We start from the raw sequence: 21,810 nt of genomic DNA, 5'->3' as shown, positions 1-21,810 counted from the left end.
TTATTTACCTCCCCATGTCCATGTGTCCTCTCTTATTTACCTCTCCATGTCCGTGTGTCCTCCCTTATTTACCTCCCCATGTCCGTGTGTCCGCCCTTATTTACCTCCCCATGTCCGTTTGTCCTCCCTTATTTACCTCCCCATGTCCGTGTGTCCACCCTTATTTACCTCCCCATGTCCGTGTGTCCTCCCTTATTTACCTCCCCATGTCCGTGTGTCCACCCTTATTTACCTCCCCATGTCCGTGTGTCCTCCCTTATTTACCTCCCCATGTCCGTGTATCCACCCTTATTTACCTCCCCATGTCCGTGTATCCACCCTTATTTACCTCCCCATGTCCGTGTGTCCTCCCTTATTTACCTCCCCATGTCCGTGTGTCCTCCCTTATTTACCTTTCCATGTCCGTGTGTCCTCCCTTATTTACCTCCCCATGTCCGTGTGTCCACCCTTATTTACCTCCCCATGTCCGTGTGTCCTCCCTTATTTACCTCCCCATTTCCGTGTGTCCTCCCTTATTTACCTCCCCATGTCCGTGTGTCCACCCTTATTTACCTCCCCATGTCCGTGTGTCCTCCCTTATTTACCTCCCCATGTCCGTGTGTCCTCACTTATTTACCTCCCCATGTCCGTGTGTCCTCCCTTATTTACCTTTCCATGTCCGTGTGTCCTCCCTTATTTACCTTTCCATGTCCGTGTGTCCTCCCTTATTTACCTCCCCATGTCCGTGTGTCCTCCCTTATTTACCTCCCCATGTCCGTGTGTCCACCCTTATTTACCTCCCCATGTCCGTGTGTCCACCCTTATTTACCTCCCCATGTCCGTGTGTCCTCCCTTATTTACCTCCCCATGTCCGTGTGTCCACCCTTATTTACCTCCCCATGTCCGTGTGTCCTCCCTTATTTACCTCCCCATGTCCGTGTGTCCTCCCTTATTTACCTCCCCATGTCCGTGTGTCACCTTACCCCCATGTCCGTGTGTCCTTCCATATTACCTCCCCATGTCCGTGTGTCCTCCCATATTTACCTCCCCATGTCCGTGTGTCCTCCCTTATTTACCTCCCCATGTCCGTGTGTCCTCCCTTATTTACCTCCCCATGTCCGTGCTCCCACGTTTCTTGATTTTGGCGATATACATAGATTGAATTCCAGTTTTTCTACAACACGTTTTGTATTCCAATGGCATTACGTGTTTAAAAGTCACAAGGCAAACGAGGTCGACAATAGTACAATGTGTATGCCGTAGTAATATAGTCATTTAAACTCACTGACAATCTCATTCATGAAATGTTAAATAGAGCCTCAATATACATGTAGCCAAACCCAAATCAGTGAACCATGTCGGGTGTACCTGGGTGTAGCGAACCAATGTACCGACGATCGGGCACGCCTACTATTGTTGTGGGTTTACTATAACCAGCTTGTCGTGGTGTGTCTGTCCCACTGGAACCACACTTACTGTCAGGAACACCGGGAATATATACCTGTCCCCAAACATGGAATTAACACAGTGACACATACAATCAGTTTTATATTTTATTTTCGATTACTAAGAGTGTGTGTAACCTACTGTATTTTGGATCGATATTTCTACGAACACAAACTACATTTGTAGGTAAGTTATTTAATATTAATTTATTGCATATTTTCATTTCAGAAATATTTAATTGCGAGGTTTGTTGGCGAATCATTTTTTTAGTAATCGTTTAACCTTAGGGAAAGTCTTGTACGACTAATTTAAATAAGATAGTTTTCGCATGATGAATAAAAGTTCCCATCACGATAAAATTTCAACAGTTAATCGGTACGATACAGTTAATTAAAATGATGTTTTCAAATCAAAATTGATAATATTCACAGATAATAATGTTCCGAATCTTAAACATCAATAACAGTGTTAATCTATGTGTTAAAACTCTCCGTTAACGAAAGATGTGACACAGACTATTTGCGCCCAGAAACCATTGACGCTGGCCGATCGGTATTATTGGCTGTGTGGGTACCTGGGCACACAGGTGACCTCCAGGTATGGGACATTCCCGATGTAACACCTAGCAGCTTAATGAGTCCATAAAACCTTGGGAACTGAGAAGCTAGCCGAGTTATTATATTGATTTCCAGCCATTAATGTTGGTTTCCTGGATACAGGTATCGTTATTGTTATATCTGCACCCACACTCTATCGATATTTGTGTAAAAATCGTCCAGTATCACACCATCCAAATAAAGCACTTGTACAGGTAAGCATTGGCGTTCAGGTGATACAAGTATTATATATTACGTCCAAAAATAATCAATTGATCAATAACATATGCCCCAGTCAATAAATAAAACGAAAACAAATATCCAAATCAAATTCCGATTAAAATTAGGGCGCGTTCGAACACATTGCAGTAGCATTGTATTTGATAAGCGGTTTAAGAAAGTGTCATGTATAAACATTATGTAATTACGGGTGTGGCGACCGACTCGACAAAGACGCACTGTGTCACTCGAACACGTTTATTGTGTTAAATGTACAACACTTGGTCGACTCCTTCATGTCCACCTTGTAATATGTTTATGATGTTGTAGGCGTCAGAGGGACCATTTTTTGTAGTGTTTGCGGATTGTCGTCTTTCTGATGAGAAAATACCGAGGAAGTGTTATTTTTAATAAATTACCTCCTCTGTAATATTTCTTGTAAGAGAATTCCAGGTGATACTTGCCTGACAATGGGTTTCTATATGTATTTTGGTGAGGGGCTATTTGTAGAGATCTAGGGTTTGATGGTATACTTTATGTTTGGTAAGCATGCTATGTCTTTATTATAAAACAATTTGTCGATACTTTGTACACTGGCTAGTTTGTCGATACTTTGTACACTGACTAGTTTGTCGATACTTTGTACACTGGCTAGTTTGTCGATACTTTGTACACTGACTAGTTTGTCGATACTTTGTACACTGGATAGTTTGTCGATACTTTGTACACTGGCTAGTTTGTCGATACTTTGTACACTGGATAGTTTGTCGATACTTTGTACACTGGATAGTTTGTCGATACTTTGTACACTGGCTAGTTTGTCGATACTTTGTACACTGACTAGTTTGTCGATACTTTGTACACTGACTAGTTTGTCGATACTTTGTACACTGGCTAGTTTGTCGATACTTTGTACACTGGATAGTTTGTCGATACTTTGTACACTGGCTAGTTTGTCGATACTTTGTACACTGGCTAGTTTGTCGATACTTTGTACACTGGATAGTTTGTCGATACTTTGTACACTGGCTAGTTTGTCGATACTTTGTACACTGGCTAGTTTGTCGATACTTTGTACACTGGATAGTTTGTCGATACTTTGTACACTGGCTAGTTTGTCGATACTTTGTACACTGGCTAGTTTGTCGATACTTTGTACACTGGCTAGTTTGTCGATACTTTGTACACTGACTAGTTTGTCGATACTTTGTACACTGGCTAGTTTGTCGATACTTTGTACACTGGATAGTTTGTCGATACTTTGTACACTGGCTAGTTTGTCGATACTTTGTACACTGGCTAGTTTGTCGATACTTTGTACACTGACTAGTTTGTCGATACTTTGTACACTGGCTAGTTTGTCGATACTTTGTACACTGGCTAGTTTGTCGATACTTTGTACACTGACTAGTTTGTCGATACTTTGTACACTGGCTAGTTTGTCGATACTTTGTACACTGACTAGTTTGTCGATACTTTGTACACTGACTAGTTTGTCGATACTTTGTACACTGGCTAGTTTGTCGATACTTTGTACACTGGCTAGTTTGTCGATACTTTGTACACTGGCTAGTTTGTCGATACTTTGTACACTGGCTAGTTTGTCGATACTTTGTACACTGGATAGTTTGTCGATACTTTGTACACTGACTAGTTTGTCGATACTTTGTACACTGGCTAGTTTGTCGATACTTTGTACACTGGCTAGTTTGTCGATACTTTGTACACTGGATAGTTTGTCGATACTTTGTACACTGACTAGTTTGTCGATACTTTGTACACTGACTAGTTTGTCGATACTTTGTACACTGGCTAGTTTGTCGATACTTTGTACACTGGCTAGTTTGTCGATACTTTGTACACTGGATAGTTTGTCGATACTTTGTACACTGGCTAGTTTGTCGATACTTTGTACACTGGATAGTTTGTCGATACTTTGTACACTGGCTAGTTTGTCGATACTTTGTACACTGACTAGTTTGTCGATACTTTGTACACTGACTAGTTTGTCGATACTTTGTACACTGGCTAGTTTGTCGATACTTTGTACACTGGATAGTTTGTCGATACTTTGTACACTGGATAGTTTGTCGATACTTTGTACACTGGATAGTTTGTCGATACTTTGTACACTGGATAGTTTGTCGATACTTTGTACACTGACTAGTTTGTCGATACTTTGTACACTGACTAGTTTGTCGATACTTTGTACACTGACTAGTTTGTCGATACTTTGTACACTGGCTAGTTTGTCGATACTTTGTACACTGACTAGTTTGTCGATACTTTGTACACTGGCTAGTTTGTTGATATATTGGTAGGGGTCATTTTGTCGACATTCCGTTTCTGGATGAGGTCACATTGTCTATGTTAGTGAAAATAGGACATTCACAAATGAGTAACACATAAATAACCTGCTTGTCTGTCTTAATTTATCAGGCCAATTTAGAGATGAATATCATCTACGTACTATATATAAACTCTGGAATAGATCTTGATTCTGTTGGATTTCACTCAGTAACATATATTTACACACACAATTGCTAGTTTGATGACCTATTCATATTTAAATTAAGAAATACAGGTACTTAACGTGGCACAGTGTGTGTGCCCTGACCGGACAGGTTAGTCAAAGTTTGTAGTTCGCTACAGTCACTTGCGTTCGGTGGACTATCGCGTCACGCCCATTACACCAGCTCTGGGAATATTACAGTAGAGACTGTTACGATATCCCATTACTTCTATGTTAATCTGTGCTTTAGTCAAAGGATTGTTGTTACATTCAAGGTATAACAATAGTAATATGACGTCACATGTACCTTTGTTATGTCAGTTATATCTATTAGAGGTTTGCACTAAACGTTTAGATGATTAAGATTTATGGAAGTTCTTCCAATAACAATGACATAAAAGAATTTCTAAAGATAATCAATGGATGGGTAAAGTATAACTATAAAGAGATTATGCAATCACGGCGAAAAATAAATGATTATGACGTCATTACGGTTCTTATTCATATGATTATACATAAAATCTGACACCCGTGCATTGGATAAGTGATTACACAGTGCGCGTGCAGTGCATCACGCTATAAACATGTATAAGTATCTGTTCTTAACCTATCCCTAAAAAATGATAATTTGTAGCATTTACAAAAATGAGCATTCTGAAATATAAACTACCTTATATATATAAGTATATATATGTATATTGTATCCAAAACAAACGTTGTCAACAATCTATGTCATTAACTAAGATGTTTTGTTACGAAGTTTTACATAAAAGGTGTCTAACCATATTCTAGTTAAAGAGAACGACACTGTAAAATACCATGAGAGTTTGATATCAGCATTGAGATGTTTTCCTTACTTTCAGATTGCGAATATGAAAATGGAAATCCGACGGATCAGGAAAGTGTGGGCGATATCTGTTGTGTTCGCGATTATGATTCTGACTACAACAGTAGAGACAACTACAGCCACGACAACAACAGCAGAGACAACTACAGCCACGACAACAACAGCAGAGACAACTACAGCCACGACAACAACAGCAGAGACAAACACAGTCGCGGCAACAACAGCAGAGGCGACTACAGCCGCGGCAACAACAGCAGAGGCAACCACAGTCGCGGCAACAACAGCAGAGGCGACTACAGCCGCGGCAACAACAGCAGAGGCAACCACAGTCGCGGCAACAACAGCAGAGGCAACTACAGCCGCGACAACAACAGCAGAGGCAACCACAGTCGCGGCAACAACAGCAGAGGCAACCACAGTCGCGGCAACAACAGCAGAGGCGACTACAGCCGCGGCAACAACAGCAGAGGCAACCACAGTCGCGGCAACAACAGCAGAGGCAACTACAGCCGCGACAACAACAGCAGAGGCAACGACAGTCGCGGCAACAACAGCAGAGACAACGACAGCCGCGGCAACAACAGCAGAGGCAACTACAGCCGCGACAACATCAGCAGAGGCAACGACAGTCGCGGCAACAACAGCAGAGGCAACTACAGCCGCGGCAACAACAGCAGAGGCATCGACAGTAGAGGCCACAACAGCAGAGGCAACCACAGTCGCAGCCACAACGTCAGAGGCAACCACAGCCGCGGCCACAACAGCAGAGGCAACCACAGTAGCGGCAACAACATCAGAGGCAACCACAGTCGCAGCCACAACGTCAGAGGCAACCACAGCCGCGGCCACAGCAGCAGAGACAACCACAGTAGCGGCAACAACATCAGAGGCAACAACAGCAGAAGCAACTACAGCCGCAACCACAACACAAGAACCAACCACGACAGAAGCAACCACGGTTGCCGCCACAACAGCAGAGGCAACGACAGCAGAGGCAACAACAGCAGAGGCAACCACAGTCGCGGCAACAACAGCAGAGGCAACCACAGCAGAAGCAACCACGGTTGCCGCCACAACAGCAGAGGCAACCACAGCAGAGGCAACAACAGCAGAGGCAACAACAGCCGCAACCACAACACCAGAGGCAACAACAGCAGAAGCAACCACAGCCGCGGTCACAACAGCAGAGGCAACCACAGCAGCGGCAACAACAGCAGAGGCAACCACAGTAGCGGCAACAACATCAGAGGCAACCACAGTAGCGGCAACAACAGCAGAGGCAACCACAGTAGCGGCAACAACAGTCGCGGCAACAACAGCAGAAGCAACTACAGCCGCAACTACAACACAAGAAGCAACCACGACAGAAGCAACCACGGTCGCCGCCACAACAGCAGAGGCAACGACAGCAGAGGCAACAACAGCAGAGGCAACCACAGTCGCGGCAACAACAGCAGAGGCAACCACACCAGAAGCAACTACGGTTGCCGCAACAACAGCCGCAGCAACAACAACAGAGGTTACAACAGCAGAGGCAACAACAGCTGCAGCAACAACAACAGAGGTTACAACAGCAGAGGCAACCACAGTAGCGACCACAACACCAGAGGCAACTACAGCTGCGGCCACAACAGCAGAGGCAACAACGGTAGCGGCAACAGCAGAAGCAACGACGGTCCCAGGCTCCACAGCAGAGGCAACCACGGCCGCTTCCACAACAGCAGAGACCACCACGGCCGCGGTCACAACAGCAGAGGCCACCACAGCTGCTGCCACAACAGTAGAGGCCACCACGGCCGCAGTCACAACAACAGAGGCCACCACGGCCGCTGCCACAACAATAGAGGCTACCACGGCCGCAGTCACAACAGCAGAGGCCACCACAGCTGCTGCCACAACAGTAGAGGCCACCACGGTCGCAACCACAACAGCAGAGGCCACCACAGCTGCTGCCACAACATTAGATGCCACCACGGCCGCTGCCACAACAGCAGAGGCAACCACAGCCGCGGTCACAACAGCAGAGGCAACCACGGCCGTTGCCACGACAGCAGAGGCCACTACAGCCGCGGTCACAACAGCAGAGGCAACCACGGCCGCTGCCACAACAGCAGAGACCACCACGGCCACGGTCACAACAGCAGAGGCCACCACAGCTGCTGCCACAACAGTAGAGGCCACCACGGCCGCAGTCACAACAACAGAGGCCACCACGGCCGCTGCCACAACAATAGAGGCTACCACGGCCGCGGTCACAACAGCAGAGGCCACCACAGCTGCTGCCACAACAGTAGAGGCCACCACGGTCGCAACCACAACAGCAGAGGCCACCACAGCTGCTGCCACAACATTAGATGCCACCACGGCCGCTGCCAAAACAGCAGAGGCAACCACAGCCGCGGTCACAACAGCAGAGGCAACCACGGCCGTTGCCACGACAGCAGAGGCCACTACAGCCGCGGTCACAACAGCAGAGGCAACCACGGCCTCTGCCACAACGGTAGCGACCACCACGGCCGCTGCCACAACAGCAGAGGCAACCACGGCCGTTGCCACAACGGCAGAGGCAACCACGGCCGCGGTCACAACAGTAGAGGCAACCACGGCCGCTGCCACAACAGCAGAGGCAACCACGGCCGCTGCTACAACAGTAGAGGCAACCACGGCCGCTGCCACAACAGCAGAGGCAACCACGGCCGCTGCCACAACAGCAGAGGCAACCACAGCCGCTGCTACAACAGCAGAGGCAACCACGGCCGCTGCTACAACAGTAGAGGCAACCACGGCCGCTACCACAACAGCAGAGGCAACCACAGCCGCTGCTACAACAGTAGAGGCAACCACAGTCGCTGTTACAACAGTAGAGGCAACCACGTCCTCTGCCACAACAGTAGAGGCAACCACGGCCGCTACCACAACAGCAGAGGCAACCACAGCCGCTGCTACAACAGTAGAGGCAACCACAGCCGCTGCTACAACAGCAGTGGCCACCACGGCTGCTGCCACAACAGCAGAGGCAACCACGGCCGCTGCCACAACAGTAGAGGCCACCACAGCCGCGGTCACAACAGCAGAGGCAACCACGGCCGCTGCCACAACAGCAGAGGCAACCACGGCCGCTGCCACAACAGTAGAGGCAACTACGGCCGCTACCACAACAGCAGAGGCAACCACAGCCGCTGCTACAACAGTAGAGGCAACCACAGCCGCTGTTACAACAGTAGAGGCAACCACGTCCGCTGCCACAACAGTAGAGGCAACCACGGCCGCTACCACAACAGCAGAGGCAACCACAGCCGCTGCTACAACAGTAGAGGCAACTACGGCCGCTGCCACAACAGTAGAGGCAACCACGGCTGCTGCCACAACAGCAGAGGCAACCACGGCCGCTGCCACAACAGTAGAGACCACCTCTGCCGCTGCCACAACAGCAGAGGCCACCACGGCTGCTACCACAACAGCAGAGGCCACCACAGCCGCTGCCACAACAGCAGAGGCCACCACGGCCGCTGCCACAACAGCAGAGATAACCACGGCCGCTGCCACAACAGTAGAGGCAACTACGGCCGCTGCAACAACAGCAGAGGCCACTACGCCTTCTGCCACAACAGCAGAGGCAACCACGGCCGCTGCCACAACAGTAGAGGCAACCACGGCCGCTGCCACAACAGCAGAGGCCACTACGCCTTCTGCCACAACAGTAGAGGCAACCACGGCCGCTGCCACAACAGCAGAGGCAACCACGGCCGCTGCCACAACAGCAGAGGCAACTACGGCCGCTGCCACAACAGCAGAGGCCACAACGGCTGCTGCCACAACAGCAGAGGCCACAACGGCTGCTGCCACAACAGCAGAGCCACCTACGCCGCTGCCACAACAGCAGAGGCACCAGCCGCTCCACAACAGCAGAGGCCACCACGGCCGCTGCCACAACAGTAGAGGCCACCACGACCGCTGCCACAACAGCAGAGGCAACCACGGCCGCTGGCACAACAGCAGAGGCCACCACGGCTGCTGCCACAACAGCAGAGGCAACCACGGCCGCTGCCACAACATTAGAGGCAACTACGGCCGCGGTCACAACAGCAGAGGCCACCACAGCCGCGGTCACAACAGCAGAGGCCACCACGGCTGCTGCCACAACAGCAGAGGCCACCACGGCTGCTGCCACAACAGCAGAGGCCACCACGGCCGCTGCCACAACAGCAGAGGCCACCACAGCCGCGGCCACAACAGCAGAGGCAACCACGGCCGCTGCCACAACAGCAGAGGCCACCACGGCTGCTGCCACAACAGTAGAGGCAACCACGGCATCGGTCACAACAGCAGAGGCCACCACAGCCGCGGCCACAACAGCAGAGGCAACCACGGCCGCTGCCACAACAGCAGAGGCAACCACGGCTGCTGCCACAACAGTAGAGGCAACCACGGCATCGGTCACAACAGCAGAGGCCACCACGGCTGCTGCCACAACAGCAGAGGCTACCACAGCCGCGGTCACAACAGCAGAGGCAACCACGGCCGCTGCCACAACAGCAGCAGTCACTACTACAGCAGCAGTCACTACTACAGAAGCAGTCACTACTACAGCAGCAGTCACTACTACAGAAGCAGTCACTACTACAGCAGCAGTCACTACTACAGAAGCAGTCACTACTACAGAAGCAGTCACTACTACAGCAGCTCCGACAACAACAGGTAATTTATTATGTTATGAATTATTGCTAATTAGATGCTAAAAAATCACTGTGTCTTGATTTAGGATTAACATTTGTTCCGTATAGTTTGCTGTTGGTTTCTCTCCTTTACGCTGCTAAGGTACCACGTTATAAAGACCTATTGTCTACCACTATAATATTTACCGCCAGTTTGTGATACTCGTATACCAAAACTTGTTTTTTGTATGTTACAGTTCCTCCTGTAGACAGTAAGTACCATTGTTACAGTTCCTGACGTAGACAGTAATTACCATTGTTACAGTTCATTCTGTAGACAGTAAGTACCATTGTTACAGTTCCTGTCGTAGACAGTAAGTACCATTGTTACAGTTCCTCCTGTAGACAGTAAGTATCATTGTTACAGTTCCTCCTGTAGACAGTAAGTACCATTGTTACAGTTCCTGACGTAGACAGTAAGTATCATTGTTACAGTTCCTGACGTAGACAGTAAGTATCATTGTTACAGTTCCTCCTGTAGACAGTAAGTACCATTGTTACAGTTCCTCCTGTAGACAGTAAGTACCATTGTTACAGTTCCTGTCGTAGACAGTAAGTACCATTGTTACAGTTCCTCCTGTAGACAGTAAGTACCATTGTTACAGTTCCTCCTGTAGACAGTAAGTACCATTGTTACAGTTCCTGTCGTAGACAGTAAGTACCATTGTTACAGTTCCTCCTGCAGACAGTAAGTACCATTGTTACAGTTCCTCCTGTAGACAGTAAGTACCATTGTTACAGTTCCTGTCGTAGACAGTAAGTACCATTGTTACAGTTCCTCCTGTAGACAGTAAGTACCATTGTTACAGTTCCTCCTGTAGACAGTAAGTACCATTGTTACAGTTCCTGACGTAGACAGTAAGTATCATTGTTACAGTTCCTGACGTAGACAGTAAGTACCATTGTTACAGTTCCTCCTGTAGACAGTAAGTACCATTGTTACAGTTCCTGACGTAGACAGTAAGTACCATTGTTACAGTTCCTGTCGTAGACAGTAAGTACCATTGTTACAGTTCCTGTCGTAGACAGTAAGTACCATTGTTACAGTTGTTCCTGACGTAGACAGTAAGTACCATTGTTACAGTTCCTGTCGTAGACAGTAAGTACCATTGTTACAGTTCCTCCTGTAGACAGTAAGTACCATTGTTACAGTTCCTGACGTAGACAGTAAGTACCATTGTTACAGTTCCTGACGTAGACAGTAAGTACCATTGTTACAGTTCCTCCTGTAGACAGTAAGTACCATTGTTACAGTTCCTCCTGTAGACAGTAAGTACCATTGTTACAGTTCCTGTCGTAGACAGTAAGTACCATTGTTAAAGTTCCTCCTGCAGACAGTAAGTACCATTGTTACAGTTCCTCCTGTAGACAGTAAGTACCATTGTTACAGTTCCTGTCGTAGACAGTAAGTACCATTGTTACAGTTCCTCCTGTAGACAGTAAGTACCATTGTTACAGTTCCTGACGTAGACAGTAAGTACCATTGTTACAGTTCCTGACGTAGACAGTAAGTACCATTGTTACAGTTCCTGACGTAGACAGTAAGTACCATTGTTACAGTTCCTCCTGTAGACAGTAAGTACCATTGTTACAGTTCCTCCTGTAGACAGTAAGTACCATTGTTACAGTTCCTGACGTAGACAGTAAGTACCATTGTTACAGTTCCTCCTGTAGACAGTAAGTACCATTGTTACAGTTCCTCCTGTAGACAGTAAGTACCATTGTTACAGTTCCTGTCGTAGACAGTAAGTACCATTGTTACAGTTCCTGACGTAGACAGTAAGTATCATTGTTACAGTTCCTGACGTAGACAGTAAGTACCATTGTTACAGTTCCTACTGTAGACAGTAAGTAGCATTGTTACAGTTCCTGACGTAGACAGTAAGTATCATTGTTACAGTTCCTCCTGTAGACAGTAAGTAGCATTGTTACAGTTCCTGACGTAGACAGTAAGTACCATTGTTACAGTTCCTGTCGTAGACAGTAATTACCATTGTTACAGTTCCTCCTGTAGACAGTAAGTACCATTGTTACAGTTCCTGACGTAGACAGTAAGTACCATTGTTACAGTTCCTACTGTAGACAGTAAGTACCATTGTTACAGTTCCTACTGTAGACAGTAAGTACCATTGTTACAGTTCCTACTGTAGACAGTAAGTACCATTGTTACAGTTCCTACTGTAGACAGTAATTACCATTGTTACAGTTCCTGACGTAGACAGTAAGTACCATTGTTACAGTTCCTGACGTAGACAGTAAGTACCATTGTTACAGTTCCTACTGTAGACAGTAAGTTCCATTGTTACAGTTCCTGACGTAGACAGTAAGTACCATTGTTACAGTTCCTACTGTAGACAGTAAGTTCCATTGTTACAGTTCCTGACGTAGACAGTAAGTACCATTGTTACAGTTCCTGACGTAGACAGTAAGTTCCATTGTTACAGTTCCTGACGTAGACAGTAAGTACCATTGTTACAGTTCCTACTGTAGACAGTAAGTACCATTGTTACAGTTCCTGACGTAGACAGTAAGTACCATTGTTACAGTTCCTGACGTAGACAGTAAGTACCATTGTTACAGTTCCTGACGTAGACAGTAAGTACCATTGTTACAGTTCCTACTGTAGACAGTAAGTACCATTGTTACAGTTCCTACTGTAGACAGTAAGTTCCATTGTTACAGTTCCTGACGTAGACAGTAAGTACCATATTGTAACAGTTCCCCTAGCAGACAGTAAGTGTACCATTCAGTCGCTACAATCTGCAATCTGTTTCTTACGATGATGTATGTTAAAATAATATTTAGAAAATGTTCAGTTGTCGGTGCACTCATTGTTTTTTTTTCATTTCAAATATTTAATACGATAATCGATCTTGTAATGGCGTCTGTTTCTGTTGCAGCCAACACTCAGAGGGCCACGGTTATATCATTCACCTTCCAGATCGTGATTACTGTAAACCTAACCGTCACCACCTCGGCCGACTTCATAGCTCTGGAGGCGATGGTTTTAAATCAGGTAAGTGTCTGTGTCCAATGGGCCTTCTTCCTAAAGAAATCCACAAATACAACTAATTTATAGGAAAAGAAGAAGCCCTCTGTCTCGAAAGGTCATCTCGTGTTCATTACTTTATCTTATCATCATTATCCTCTTGCTGAGGCAGCAAGTCATCTACAAAATATATAAAACATACATACATACCCAACAGTTTAAAGTCTAGCTGTAAATATGGAAATGTTTTCAGGAAAAACGGCCAATTTTATGACGATGGTATTTGGTTCTATGAAGACGCGCAGTTGTGACTTGTAGACCAATTTATATATATTGGAGGTGTTTTTAGATACAGTTATCTGGACAAGGACGAGTGAGCGTAATGCATTGATAAAGTTTGGGCAATACACAACTAGTGTATTGTATTGATAAAGTTGGGGCAGTATATAACTAGTGTATTGAATCAGAACGTAGTGCCAATTATAGAAACGTGTTAACGCGTAAATTGTGTGATCCTTGTGATATTGAGGACGGATTGCATTTCGTCCACGTGTGTCCAGTTTATCAAGATATTAGAATAAAATATGAAAAATGGTAGTATTGGGAAAACCTTTAGTATTTAAACTAGTCCAGGTTTTAAGTACTACAAATGTAAAACTTAATCTGTTGGGTAAGTTTGTTGTCCCTTCTCCGTAACTGTGTCCTATCTACGTATTGTTTCTTACTTGTATGTAAAGCTAAATGTATTAAAATTATTTGAATTTGAATATTTGGAAACCATACTGTGAAGAATTAAATGCGTTTGAGTTCCAGGGTGGGACTATGATTTAACAATAGGAATCGTTCTATTCCACAGCTGATACAGAAATATACCGCTGTTCCTGGCTTCATACGCGTCAGAATCATACAGATGTTGTAAGTATTATCTAGACTTGATCATTGATCGTCTTACCCGTAATTCTAACATTACCACCTCATATACACTGTTCACATCAATATTCCTATAGATTGGGAAGTCTGATTGTCAAACACGAAGTTGTCACCGACAAGACAGAGGCAGCAGCAACCGGTTTATCGAACGTTGTTTCGGATGTCGGAAATCAAAGGGTCGATTTCCAGCTGAATAACCAGACTGTCCCTGCGTCCACCGTCACCGTCTTCCAGCCTGGCTCGTCAGGTAAATATCTCATTAGCGCCCTCCTCAACCTCTCCAGCCTGGCTCGTCAGGTAAATATATAACCAAACTGTGTCAGCGCCCTCCTCAACCCTCTCCCAGTCTGGCTCGTCAGGTAAATACCTCATCAGCGCTCTCCTCAACCTCTCCAGCCTGGCTCGTCAGGTAAATATATAACCAAACTGTGTCAGCGCCCTCCTCAACCCTCTCCCAGCCTAGCTCGTCAGGTAAATACCTCATCAGCGCCCTCCTCAACCCTCTCCCAGCCTGGCTCGTCAGGTAAATACCTCATCAGCGCCCTCCTCAACCCTCTCCCAGCCTCACCGGCCGTCGTCTATTTCACTCTACCATCCCCACATGATATTCATGTTATTTGTGATGTCCACATTTGTTCACATCAGCATCGTTAACGCGTCATACAAGTAACCTTGGTCACCTTTCATTTTGTGTAGAAGACGACTACTCTGATAATGATAAAAAGCTTGTAACTGCCTCTGCTAACTAGTATCTCTATCCATTACATTTTAGATCTCATCATAACAGCGTCGACTGACAAGTGCACGGTGTTCGCAAGAACATACACGTGTCCATCTGGTTACCTGTGTCAGACGGTCAACGGCAACGCCCAGTGTGTGTAAGTACCAAGTGGTTTTGAAATTTTATGAATATTTGAGTTTTTTGGTGAAATAATTATCGCTGAAGTTAATTCAAGGGAGTGTTCAGAATGTTTATACGTTCTTATTCAAGTTCAGATAAGAACTGACTTATTTTATTTATATAAGAAAAGAAAATGCCCAAAAGATAAGTGGCCGGTATTTGAAACAGCCATACAGTGTATTGTCCGTGTAATGTTTACCTACACAACATACATAATTTATGGACATGGTATGTTAATTTAATTGTCCTTAATCATTATGATATATTGTTTACACTCGATTTTTTTCATGTTTGCAGACTATCGGAGACATCTGGTAAGTGTATTTTTGTACTAAAGGAGATAGCAGGATAATGTTTGGACATAACTTTATTTGTTTGGACATAACTTTATTTGTATTAAATGAGATAGCAGGATAATGTTTGGACATAACTTTATTTGAAAACAATACATCTCTACGTAAGGGAGGTAAAAACTTCAGAAGTAAACTAAATATGATCTTTAAACTTTTACTGAGAACATGAATCATATAAATATCATAATAACAAAACAACAACAACAATAATGTTTTGATGTCTATTTCAGACGGATTTGACCTTGTTGTTGGCCTTGGAGTAGGGATACCTGTCGCTTTCCTTGCATTGCTAGTTGTTGTGATTGTATGTATATACGCCAAACGGTCTGGTCGTAGAGAGAGCAAAGATCTGGAAAGCCTAGACAGGTGGGTAGTCAAGGATCATTTGATATACGGGTCAGCATAGGTCAAGGTCGTAACCAAGGAACGTCTAATATACGGGTCAGCATAGGTCAAGGTCGTAACCAAGGAACGTTTGATATACGGGTTAACATAGGTCAAGGTCGTAACCAAGGAACGTTTGATATACGGGTCAACATAGGTCAAGGTCGTAACCAAGGACGTTTGATATACGGGTTAACATAGGTCAAGGTCGTAACCAAGGACGTTTGATATACGGGTTAACATAGGTCAAGGTCGTAACCAAGGAATGTTTGATATACGGGTCAACGTAAGTCAAGGTCGTAATTAAGCTCAACCCTTTGCTATCCTCACACTGAGATTGTAGTTTTTTGTCTGTAGAAACAAATGTGAACAAATATATATGTACGGAGGACAATTTGATAGAGAGACTTTGCCACCCGCTATCACATTGATGTTTTTGGATCGATGTCTTTCTGGGTTAATATGTTGTTTATATAGTAATTCTATAAGTTTATTATAACATTCAGATATTATTAAGACTGTAAAACATATTCGTCCTTGACCTTCACACAAAGATTCTGTGTGTAGAGAGGATATGAAAGTTAAATGTAATATTGATATTATCACACATTGTATTATGTTGTAATGTAATATATTGTATTGTCAGAACTCTCGGTGGGGGTATGCACTACCCATCTGGAATCGCACCCAAGTTCAACACCTGGGGACGCCCCGCCTACTACCACCCTGGGGGCTGGCACGACCCAGACTCCGATTCTGAATCCTCCGACCATAAAAAACACAGTAAGCGAGAGGCGGATTTATACCAGGGCCGAGATTTTTATGGTAAGTTTATCACAGTATGATACTATTTCGTCGTTACAATAGGGTACAGAGTGACCATTACTGACTTAAATAATGTTTGTTATAGTATAATTAAAGGTTATAACAAAACCTAAGTTTTAATTGTATGGAATTACATTATACAGTATAACCTATAGTCGTCTCCCCATGAGATGTAAAGTACGTTTTTGGTGGTATTAGGATATATACACCGATGTTAATCACAACACTTTTCTTGTCAAAATGGAAGCCATACTACTATATTTTTCGCTATACATTAATTATTTTTGTGTTGGTTTTTGTACAGCTTACGACAATCCGGATACGTCCAATTTCTCCTGGGATTTTATGTACCAGTATGTAGACCCTAAACAAAAAGTGAGTATTTTGTAAACCTGTACGACATGTACATAAACTTAACATCTATTATAAACGTGTACGACATGTAGATAAACTAAACGTCCATTATAAACATGTACGACATGTAGAAAAACTTAACGTCTATTATAAACCTGTACGACATGTAGATAAACTAAACGTCTATTTTTAACCTGTACGACATGTAGATAAACTAAACGTCTATTATAAACCTGTACGACATGTAGATAAACTAAACGTCTGTTATAAACCTGTACGACATGTAGATAAACTAAACGTCTATTTTTAACCTGTACGACATGTAGATAAACTGAACGTCTATTATAAACCTGTACGACATGTAGATAAACTAAACGTCTATCATAAACCTGTACGACATGTAGATAAAATAAACGTCCATTAAAAACCTGTAGGACATGTAGATAAACTAAACGTCTATTTTTAACCTGTACGACATGTAGATAAAGTTAACGTCTATTTTTAACCTGTACGACATGTAGATAAACTTAACGTCTATTTTAAACCTGTACGACATGTAGATAAGCTTAACCTCTATTTTTAACCTGTACGATATGTAGATAAACTAAACGTCTGTTTTTAACCTGTACGACATGTAGATAAAGTTAACGTCTATTTTAAATATGTACGTCATGTTAATAAAATTGACGGCATTACAAACAATCGGTTTCAATACAAATTATGTAAAAGAACATAATACAATACTTTGGAGAATAAAAACCGTAAGCGCAGTTAATATGAAACTTTGTACTATGTTGTATCTAATATATTTAAACCAGAGGAGGCCCTTAACATTGTTTTAAGAAGTAATATTGCAATACAGTTGTTTTTACGTAATTATCGACATATAAAATAAATTTGTTAGCTAGATCTAAATTTCTTTTAATTAAAGTCAGGCTTTTAAATTGTTTTATATGCTTTTCCATAACACTATCTACAAATTTATTACGTATTCAACACACGAAAGCACCTTCTATAAGTGTTTATGATACACATTTTGTTTATTCTATTAAAATACAGAGATCTAATACAGATTGATGATATCGAGTTTGTTTATTTCAGTATAAAATACAGAGACCTAATACAGAGTTATCGCCTAATCCTGTTTATGTGGTAAGTAAATGTATACCGTAATTAATACTCATTGTTCACTCTCTCCAATCCAAATTAGCATGATATGATGTTTAGATATAGTGGGTGCTTAACCTCCCGGGACACATGGCTGTATTTGGGACAAGGACGCATCTCTAACAATTACAACTACGAGTGAGATTTTCTTATAGAATTTGTACATTAAATCAACTGAAATGGTATAATTCTGTTAAAATACTATGTGATTTAAAAGAATTAGACAATTTCCATTGATGTAAAGTACATATTCTATAAGAAAACGTGTTAATAGTTAAAGTTGTTTTCCATCTTGTTTGCTCACCAATCCATAATTACTCTTATATACATCAGGCTATTATATAATATATCATCCTGCTTTGGTCAATATACATGAAGAATCTCAATATAGACTATTTACATTTAGATAGGCCAATAACTATACCATCTTCCTTTTTTGCAGAAGAAATAAAGAGGACATGTAAAAGTTGACGAAGAAGCTTGCCAGAAAACAATGAGAATTACACAACGAATCTTAATTCGTTTGTCTGATAACTCCGCCATATGTACAGTGAATCCAGTGAGTTGGAGAATCGTAAACCAGAGACTGACACATTTCGTGACAGAAAGATTACATTGTGCTAAACAAGGGGAACCTTTCCAAGTTAAAATGTGATACCTGATGTGAAAGCGTACTCCTTGTACTTTCGTCCTAGAGCCACCGGGTTTGTCTTCCCGTCCAGAAGAATATTATATTCTATCACGGACATGGAACTTTATGCATTATAGACTGAACATTGTTAAATTAGAATAATGTCTCGTGAAGAGAAAAATACTCTTCCGATAGTATAGAAGGCAAACTTCCAACATACCTTTACAGTGACTGTGAAATGTGTTCATTTGATACCTGATATCAACCTCTGATTGGAGCGTCAGTCTTCAATGATGATATCAATGTCTGATTGGAGAGTCAGTCTTCAATGATGATATCAACCTCTGATGGGAGTCAGTCTTCGACAGTACGCCAATATTACGTCGTCAGCATTTCCTCATTGTCCATTGTTTTCCGTTTCGTGTATTTCATCATGCATATGTAGCACGTTGGTGTTTTCAGATATTTATCATAAGTTTTTTTTTAAATCATTTGGATAAACCATCACATATAATTCATTTTAGGTATAAATGGCATTTTCAGCTATTATCGTGTATCATATTTAATGTAAAGCAGAATCAAATCGACTCTAGTTTTAACGCCGCCAATCAAAATCATTATGTGATTAAACCAACATTGTTAACTAAGTGGTCAACAGGCCAGTACGAGTAGGTATATACACTATATTTATATATATATAATATTACAGGGGATAGAACAGTTTTACTGATATCGTGATTGACAGATGTGTGTAAGAGAGATATGTCTTAAACGTGTTATAATCATGTTAACCTCATTATTTTTAAGTAAAACATAATCACATTTCACTGATAAAGCATTTCCTGGACACTTTTGTGTCCTCAGTCATTATACACATCTAAGGATGTTATTAATTACATAGCGTTAGTCATTACAGAGTGAGAAATCCTTTCCTACCAGTGTAGGAATTCTCTGGAGGTTTACCTGGAGTTGTGTGTAGTCCGATACAGTGTGTTTATATGTCTATGTTTGTGAGATGGGATAGTTATATATTTTTTTTATTGTAAGCCATTTATATTCTATGAATAGTGACATGCTTACTGTTATGGCAAAGGAGACTCCGAAAAGACTTTCAGTTTCCCCGATTGTTGATCTGCCGGATCAAAATTTACAAAATAATTCAATGTTTACCTTTGTCCATATATTGTTAACAGGTCACTGATGATTGGATAACAACTTAAAATATATACCAGGAAACTTGAGTGATTTATGTATCTGAACGTGTAAATGCTGATAGTGTATGTGACGAAATTGCTATTGTTATGTAAGTGGTGTACATTGATTAAAGTGTAAATGGATGAAGTGTAAATGATCCGGGTGTCGTGAAACCAAGTATGAAGTGTGTTGAAATATGAAATCTTCTTAAGGAGAAACTGAGCAAAAATGGATATTTTTTATACATATATATTTTATATCTAATTATGTTTTATTAAAGACATAACATATTTTGAAATAAAAACGCTTTGTGTCATTCCTTTTAATACAAAAAATCTGACGTATATCTTGTAATCAGTTATCTGAATCAAGCTGATTAAATGGCGTATCGGGTATAAGTGGTATCACTAACTGGGAGGGGGTCTATATCGGGTATAAGTGGTATCACAATAGTTGTGAGAGGGTCTATATCGGGTATAAGTGGTATCACTAACTGGGAGTGGGTCTATATCGGGTATTAGTGGTATCACAATAGTTGTGAGAGGGTCTTTATCGGGTATTAGTGGTATCACTAACTGTGAGAGGGTCTATATCGGGTATAAGTGGTATCACTAACTGTGAGAGGGTCTATATCGGGTATTCGTGGTATCACTAACTGTGAGTGGGTCTTTATCGGGTATTAGTGGTATCACTAACTGTGAGTGGGTCTATATCGGGTATTAGTGATATCACTAACTATGAGAGGGTCTATATCGGGTATTAGTGGTATCACTAACTGTGAGAGGGTCTATATCGGATATTAGTGGTATCACTAACTATGAGAGGGTCTATATCGGGTATTAGTGGTATCACTAACTGTGAGAGGGTCTATATCGGGTATTAGTGATATCACTAACTATGAGAGGGTCTATATCGGGTATTACTGGTATCACTAACTGTGAGAGGGTCTATATCGGATATTAGTGGTATCACTAACTATGAGAGGGTCTATATCGGGTATTAGTGGTATCACTAACTGTGAGAGGGTCTATATCGGGTATTAGTGGTATCACTAACTGTGAGAGGGTCTATATCGGGTATTAGTGGTATCACTAACTGTGAGAGTGTCTATATCGGGTATTAGTGGTATCACTAACTGTGAGTGGGTCTATATCGGGTATTAGTGGTATCACTAACTGTGAGTGGGTCTATATAGGGTATTAGTGGTATCACTAACTGTGAGAGGGTCTATATGGGGTATAAGTGGGATCACTAACTGTGAGAGGGTCTATATCGGGTATTAGTGGTATCACTAACTGTGAGAGGGTCTATATCGGGTATTAGTGGTATCACTAACTGTGAGAGGGTCTATATCGGGTATTAGTGGTATCACAATAGTTGTGAGAGGGTCTATATCGGGTATAAGTGGTATCACTAACTGTGAGTGGGTCTATATCGGGTATTAGTGGTATCATGAACTGTGAGTGGGTCTATATCGGATATTAGTGGTATCACTAACTATGAGAGGGTCTATATCGGGTATTAGTGGTATCACTAACTGTGAGAGGGTCTATATCGGGTATTAGTGGTATCACTAACTGTGAGAGGGTCTATATCGTGTATTAGTGGTATCACTAACTGTGAGAGGGTCTATATCGGGTATTAGTGGTATCAGACTAACTGTGAGAGGGTCTATATCGGGTATTAGTGGTATCACTAACTGTGAGAGGGTCTATATCGGGTATTAGTGGTATCAGGCTAACTGTGAGAGGGTCTATATCGGGTATTA

General features: G+C 42.9%; 1 protein-coding gene across 5 annotated transcripts; it reads left to right on the top strand.

The window, feature by feature from the left end:
- Positions 1–1,420: 1,420 nt before the first annotated feature.
- Positions 1,421–20,346, top strand: LOC117322531 (mucin-22-like). Of its 5 annotated transcripts, none has more exons than XM_033877498.1 (15): positions 1,421–1,611; positions 5,616–6,683; positions 6,714–8,615; positions 10,111–10,297; positions 10,512–10,526; positions 13,215–13,330; positions 14,160–14,218; positions 14,311–14,480; positions 15,006–15,111; positions 15,432–15,448; positions 15,718–15,853; positions 16,518–16,696; positions 17,001–17,071; positions 18,152–18,202; positions 18,660–20,346. In XM_033877498.1, the coding sequence occupies exons 2-15, from the start codon at positions 5,625–5,627 to the stop codon at positions 18,666–18,668; spliced, it is 4,077 nt and encodes a 1,358-aa protein (XP_033733389.1). In that variant the 5' UTR covers positions 1,421–1,611; positions 5,616–5,624; the 3' UTR covers positions 18,669–20,346. The 5 variants fall into 5 exon arrangements, with proteins under 5 accessions (XP_033733389.1, XP_033733388.1, XP_033733390.1 ...); XM_033877497.1 differs by having other exon boundaries at positions 5,616–6,758; positions 6,789–8,615; XM_033877499.1 differs by having other exon boundaries at positions 5,616–8,135; positions 8,196–8,615.
- The last annotated feature ends 1,464 nt before the right edge of the window (positions 20,347–21,810 follow it).

Source organism: Pecten maximus, chromosome 2 (assembly GCF_902652985.1).
Source record: "Pecten maximus chromosome 2, xPecMax1.1, whole genome shotgun sequence".
NCBI classification, from domain to species: Eukaryota; Metazoa; Mollusca; class Bivalvia; order Pectinida; family Pectinidae; genus Pecten; species Pecten maximus.
This window is presented reverse-complemented; position numbering and strand designations above follow the sequence as displayed.